This window comes from Impatiens glandulifera, chromosome 1 (assembly GCF_907164915.1).
Source record: "Impatiens glandulifera chromosome 1, dImpGla2.1, whole genome shotgun sequence".
Lineage (NCBI taxonomy): Eukaryota > Viridiplantae > Streptophyta > Magnoliopsida > Ericales > Balsaminaceae > Impatiens > Impatiens glandulifera.
The window spans coordinates 101451814-101458879 of record NC_061862.1 but is presented as its reverse complement, the minus strand read 5'-3'; the positions used below and the strand labels follow the sequence as shown (position 1 = coordinate 101458879).

The 7066-nt window shown below is 24.7% G+C and overlaps 1 protein-coding gene across 2 annotated transcripts; it reads left to right on the top strand.

Moving 5' to 3' along the window:
- Positions 1 to 470: 470 nt before the first annotated feature.
- Positions 471 to 6342, top strand: LOC124922588 (cytochrome P450 704C1-like). Of its 2 annotated transcripts, XM_047463310.1 has the most exons (6): positions 474 to 871; positions 3480 to 3695; positions 4446 to 4742; positions 4821 to 5165; positions 5751 to 5954; positions 6054 to 6342. In XM_047463310.1, exons 1-6 carry the CDS (start codon positions 551 to 553, stop codon positions 6240 to 6242), a joined length of 1572 nt encoding a protein of 523 aa, XP_047319266.1. In that variant the 5' UTR covers positions 474 to 550; the 3' UTR covers positions 6243 to 6342. The 2 variants fall into 2 exon arrangements, with proteins under 2 accessions (XP_047319265.1, XP_047319266.1); XM_047463309.1 differs by having other exon boundaries at positions 471 to 871; positions 4446 to 5165.
- The last annotated feature ends 724 nt before the right edge of the window (positions 6343 to 7066 follow it).

The window sequence follows — 7066 nt, the reverse complement described above, 5'->3', positions numbered from 1 at the left end:
TTTTTTTAAATTCGATTTTTTTATTATTATTAAATTTAATTTTAATAAAAATAATAAAAAAAATATAATTATAAAAAAATAAAAATAAATACCATTGTCAAAGTGATGATAAGTAAAATATATATTATATTGAGATAAAATTTTATTTAAAGAAAAATAAATTAAAAATATATTTTTATTTAGATAGTCTGGATAATTTGGATAATCCTAATCCAATCCGATTTAATTCAATCCAAACTTAATCCGATCCGATCTTAATTCAATCCGAAATATCCAATCCGAATTAGTATTTAGAATTCGAATTGAATTTAATCTACCCAATGTTCACCTATAATGAAACCTATCCTTTAATGCATTGAATAAGATGTCCTCATCATTCACCTAATTTATTAGTTTTTTCCTCTATTTAACACAAAGAAGATGGAAAAATCATTAGTTTGACTTTAAATATAATATCCAAAAAAATCAACCATACCATAGTGATGACCAGGCTATTATATAATAGACGAGAAGAACAGAACGGTGAACTAGTTCTATCATCTTCTTAACTATGGCGATAGCTTCATTAATTAGCTTTCTCTCTCAACAAACTTCAACCATTACAGTTATATTCTCCATAATCGGCCTTCTTCTCTCGCTTAAACTTGTGGCTAAATGGAGAATAATCGGAAGAAAAAGGAAGTTTCATCCAATTGGCGGAACGATGATGAATCAGTTGTTCAATTTCAGCAGATTGCATCATTACATGACAGATCTTGCTCGAAGATATAAGACTTACAGGTTAATTGCTCCTTTTAGGAACGAGATTTATACTTCAGATCCAGCAAATGTTGAATACATTCTCAAATCCAATTTCCAAAATTACGGAAAGGTACGTACGTATAACTATTAACCTACCTTCTTCTTCTTCTTCGACCTAACAATCTCTAATTTTGAGTAATTAACAGCAGTTGTTCATAGTTTATCTGATTCGTTCATTCATATATATATATATATATAGGATTAAGAACATCGGTTGAATAAGGTAATCAAACTGGAAGTAGTCGAATAACTTGTCAAATACACTCGTAAATCTTACGACTTACACATAAACTGGACTGAATAACAACTAAACGTATCAACAATCAACAGGGGAGGTCAATCTAATATTAGGGTTGGGCCCATTTTTCTATTTTTTATTTTATAATTTTCTTGAAGCACACATACAACTTTTATTAATGATCATATTTAGATTGAATTCCAATTTCATTATTTTAGATTATTTAAATAATTTAAATCAAACAAATAATAATAATCAAAGCTGGTTATAAAATCTATATAATAAAAGAGTAAACATAGATGATAGGAACTAGGAAGATCTCGCGATAAAAATATATGGTTATAATGTCCCGCGTTCGTTAACCCATTTGGTTAAAGAGTTGTACTTGTTTTTATTAAGTTGCTAGTCTGAAACATACCTATAGTATTTTTAATTTTATTTTTAACCGTTTTAATTTATAGGCGGGTCAACTTATAATCCGACCCAAATATACCTTTACTCTCATATATATATATATATATATAAATTAACCACAAATCTCGACCCGACAATCTGGAAACTTTCAAAATTAAGTATCATATTATATATATATATATATATATATATATATATATATATATATATATATATATATATATATATATATATATATATATATATATATATATTTATATATTTGAAAATGAATTTTTTTTCTATCTGATATTAAATTTTAAGTCTATTAAATGTTTACATATATCTTTACCACTATCATTTTTACACAAAATTCTAATTAAAATTTTTATTTTTTATTTTCATTTTTTAATTAATTAAAAAAATACTTGTGATTACAACAATAACAATAATAATTATAAAATACTACTTCCAATTATGTTTCATTTTTTTAAAACAAATTATAGATTATTTACAAATATTGAAAAATTATTAATATTTTTAAACTAACAAATATTTTATTATTTTATTTAATAAATGAATTAATTTGTTAATATTTGTTTATTCATTATGAATTATTTGAATAACCATATCTCAAAAACAACCTATCATCATTTCATCCACTTCATCACTTTTTTTTAATTTATTACTTAAAATATTTTTTTTATTTTAAGTTATATTTTTTTATTTTATTATTATATTAATAATTTTTAAGTATTTAAACAAAATTATCATCCCTTTAAAACTAAAACCAATTATTATTTTTTAAATAAATTTAATTTTTTTGAATAACTTCAATCTAAATCAGGCTGAGTAAAATAATTTAATAATATGCATATAAAAATGTTGAATTATAATTTATTTTTAAAATACAACTGAAAATATTTTAATTTAAATTTAAAGTATACTGTGCTCACCTGGCGCAGTGCCATCAGTGGCCATGTGCAATCAGAATTATTTTCATATATGTCTTTATTATAAATTAAAGATAATATATATTATAAATTAAAGATAAGGAAAGTTATAAATAAACTTAAGAGGAGAGACAAGGGAGAAGGAAAAAAGGGGTGTGAGAGAGATGAGGAATATATATTTTTTTCAACTAATTAAACTCCTTTTCTTCTTATTTTCTTTTTCAAATTATTTATCCTTATCATCTTTTTAAATTTAAATAGTTTGATTTTTTAAATTAAAATGATTTTTTTATTTAATCAATTTAAATAATATTAAAGTATACTTTTATTTTATTTTAATTTAAATAATATTAAAGTATACTTTTATTTTATTTTAAGTGAATTATAAAAACTCAATTATAATTTTAATTCTGAAGAGAAATGTTTAGTTTTATTTAATCTGATTTTGTTGTCATTTTAATTCAAAAAGTCTTGTTTGGTTGTTTCTAAAAATAAATTACTAACCAAAATATTACATTACTAACCAAAAATGACTTCTAATATTTTTTTCATCAAAATATTCAATTACTAACCAAAATATTACATTACTCTTATTTATTTTTATAAAATTTAAATCTAAATTTAAATATAAAAATAATATAATAATTTAACCAATTCAAAACTAAATAACTTATTTTTTCCTTAAACAAATTTTTAATAAAAAATCAAAATTAACCAAACATTAAAAACAAGTTGGATTTCACACTCAACACTTTTATAATATTTTTGTTATAATTAATATTTTATAAAAATTAATATAACTAAAATATTACAAAAAAAATATATAATTATTAATATTAATAACATTACAAAATTATTTTAAAGTAAAATAAAAATTAAATATATTATTGCCACCCTAAATATATAATTAGAGTAATTTGTTTGAAAAGACATGCACATATTTCTTCTCAAAGTTCTCTCAACTTCATGTTTCGAAATAGTTACTATAACTCATATTTACGACGAAGTTAGGCTATCTTTCAACATTAAAAAAAAACGGATAAAAAATATTAGAATTCATTTTCACTGCGCCTTCGCTCTTCGTGTGTTTGCAGGGGATGTATAACTACATGAATTTAAGGGACTTATTGGGCGACGGAATCTTTGCCGTCGATGGAGAAAAGTGGCGTCAACAAAGGAAAGTATCTAGCCATGAGTTCTCAACAAAAGTGTTGAGGGATTTCAGTAGTGTGATCTTTAGGAAGAATGCATCAAAAATTGCTAATATCATATCAAACACCATCGTTTCAGGTCAAACAATCGACATTCAGGTGAGTTAGTGTAATTTCATACCGCCTTCGGATTCAAATTATTTATATATTTGAGTAATTTAAATATTTTTATTCAAGTTTAGAGTTAAAAGCTAAATTATTTGAGTAAAATGATTTAAAAGGTATATTAATATATATATATATATATATATATATATATATATATATATATATATATATATATATATATATATATATATATATATATATATTATTTTGATTAATAATTTGTAAGATTGATATGATAATTTAATGAATTTTGTTTGATGATTAATTACTATCATTAATCTCAAGTCACCATTCGCCAATATCATTCAAATCGAAATATATAATATTTAATAATAATAATAGAGTTGTTGGTAGAGTGATTTTGAGAAGATAAAAAATATATAGAGGGATGGTAAGTATTTTTGTTTTTAAATAAAGAGTATTTTAATATTTTAGTTAATAAATTGTATAATATGATTAATTAGAGGGTGTGAAATGATTTTTATTTATAATTTAATTTATAAAAAAAACTTTATTTTATTTTATCAAAATAATCTACTTTGAGTAGGTTCTTTTAAGATAATCACCTATTATTCAAATAACTAAGGCCTTATTCAGATTAGGTTATTTAAATAATCTTGTTGATTGATATATAATTATGAAACTTTTGGTTGGATTTTTTTTACTGAATAAGGCATTGAAAAATGTCTAAACAAAACAATTTTTTTGTTTTACAAAATAATAATAATTAAATAAATGCAGGATATATTTATGAAATCAACTTTGGATTCCATATTCAAAATTGCCTTTGGAGTTGAACTAGGCACTATAATTTGTGGATCAAGTAGTAATCAAGAAGGAATAAAATTCAGCTATGCCTTTGATTGTGCAAGTGCCATGTCCCTTTGGCGTTACGTCGACCCATTTTGGAAATTAAAAAAGTTTCTAAACGTCGGATCAGAAGCAAAGCTAAAAGAGGCGGTCAAAATAGTCGATACATTCGTATATAAACTTATCTCTAATGAGGAAGAAACACGCAAGTCAGAACATTACTCTCCCGTAAGTATTAACAACATTAATAAAAACAAATCCTTTTCGAGCCCAACACTTATGAATTTTTTTCTTTCTTTTTGCCAGATAAAGAAGGACGACATACTGTCGAGGTTTCTTCAAGAAAAGGGACCTGATGCGAATCCGAAATACTTAAGAGACATAATATTGAACTTTGTAATAGCTGGAAAAGATACAACAGCTGCAACACTATCTTGGTTCATGTACATGATGTGCAAACATCCTCATATACAGGAAAAAGTTGCCAAGGAAATAGAAGAACATACAAGTGATTATTATACACAAAAAGTGATTTCAAATAATTCTTTTGATGAATTTGCAAATTCTATAAGTGATGAAGCAATGGAAAAGATGCAATATCTTCATGCAACTTTAACTGAGACTCTCAGGCTGCATCCTGCTGTTCCTGTGGTAAGTTATTTATAATTTTGCTTTAAATTATCTAGGTTTGTGTTAGGATGAAAAAACATATATAAATTTCCTATAAACACTTTTTTTTTGTCTTAATATCTTAAAAGATAATTTAATTAGGCATATATATTCATAATATTATTGAATTTTGTCGTCCAAACTCATATTCAGAGAGTGCTTCTAAATGGACAATTATCAAAATAAATACAAATGTTAAGCCTATTTGAAAACTAGTATCTTTTCACAGCACATTACACAAATCTAAAAAGTTGAAATTTTCATATAGAATAAGATTTCCTATTGCATCAAGATCAAATTACTATTATTATTTTGTATCATGTTTCAAACTAAAATGTGATTTTTTTGTTATTTAATTTGGTATACAAACTATATTTTAGCTCATTACCCAAATTATATTGTATATTTTTTTCTTTAAGTATATAATTATTTTCACAATCATGGAACAATTCTTTTTAGGATCATGATTGTATTATTTATCATTTTTTCACAAACATATCAAATATTGATGTTTACCTTGTCTATATAGTTCATGTCTTATATGATCCAATTGGTTATCGTTAACAGGACGCGAAAATATGTTTTTCTGATGATACACTGCCCGACGGGTTTAGTGTCAATAAAGGTGACATGGTTTCCTATCTTCCATATGCAATGGGCAGGATGCCATTTTTATGGGGCGACGATGCAGAAGAGTTTAAACCTGAGAGATGGCTCGACGAAAAAGGCATCTTTCAGTCTGAGAACCCTTTCAAATTTACCGCCTTTCAGGTTAGGAACCGTTGTCATAAACTTGTAGTCACACACACACAAAAAAGAAAAAGAAAAAGAAAAACAGCCTTAGTGACTTTTTTTGTTGTGCATAAACAGGCTGGTCCGCGAATTTGTTTGGGAAAGGATTTTGCGTACAGACAAATGAAGATATTCTCGGCTATTCTTTTACGCCATTTTGTATTCAAATTGAGTGATGAGAGGAAACCAGTCAATTACAAGACAATGATCAATCTTCACATTGATGGTGGTCTTCATGTTCGCGCCTTGGTCAGGTCAAGTTCTTAGTTTTTCTAATCGCAAATAATAAACTATGTCCAATATCTATCTGTATTATTGTAGTAGGATTAACTTTATGTTGTATTATTCCTACTCTTTCTATAGATCCTTTAGCATGCTCATAAAGATTCAAATCTTTGTAACCATTTTCGAAAAAGATACATTTCATGTATTTTTCTCTAAAACATTATATATTGAATGAATATTATGTCTTATTAGCAAAAATGTAATGTGGGATATTAAAAGAATCTAATCATAGAGTCTGTTTAATTTGCAAGAGCATTTTGGAATTTTATTCTTCTAAATTTCGTAAACATAACATGAAAATGATGCAATGAATTTAAATTTTTTGCAATATTTTCAAAAATTAAGTGTCACTTTCACATAAGTTTGTTTGATATTCTAACATTTTTTTAATAATGTACAAATTGTTTCAGATTTTAAGACAGTATCTTCCATTGTAGAATAAAAGCCTACCCTCATTATTTTTACCCACAAGTGAAAATGGTGACCGATCATTTGTTTTATCAAATGACATCATTATTTATTTTCATGAAATTTGGTGAATTAAGTTGTCCAAATAATTGTTCTATTTTGATGAATGATAATAGTTTCGTTGTTGAGTAATATAATTTCAATCTTAAACTTTTCTAATACGGTTTGTAATTATTATGAATATATATTTTTAATTAAAAAACTAGTATTAATTAGTTATTGTTGAGTTTCTATTTTTTAATGTTCATGTCAAAATTGGTTAAGAATTTAGTTGCACAAATAACATTAGGAGAAGAATCATTACTTTGTTTTTTTCATAGTATTCAAATAAAAAAAAC

What these genes read in the sequence shown, in the direction of transcription:
- LOC124922588 (XM_047463309.1), top strand. Translation starts at nt 551, where the DNA reads ATGGCGATAGCTTCATTAATTAGCTTTCTCTCTCAACAAACTTCAACC. An exon ending in GTCAAACAATCGACATTCAG is followed by an intron (nt 3,696 to 4,445) that starts GTGAGTTAGTGT and finishes AAATAAATGCAG; the next exon opens with GATATATTTATGAAATCAAC. An exon ending in TCAAATTTACCGCCTTTCAG is followed by an intron (nt 5,955 to 6,053) that starts GTTAGGAACCGT and finishes GTGCATAAACAG; the next exon opens with GCTGGTCCGCGAATTTGTTT.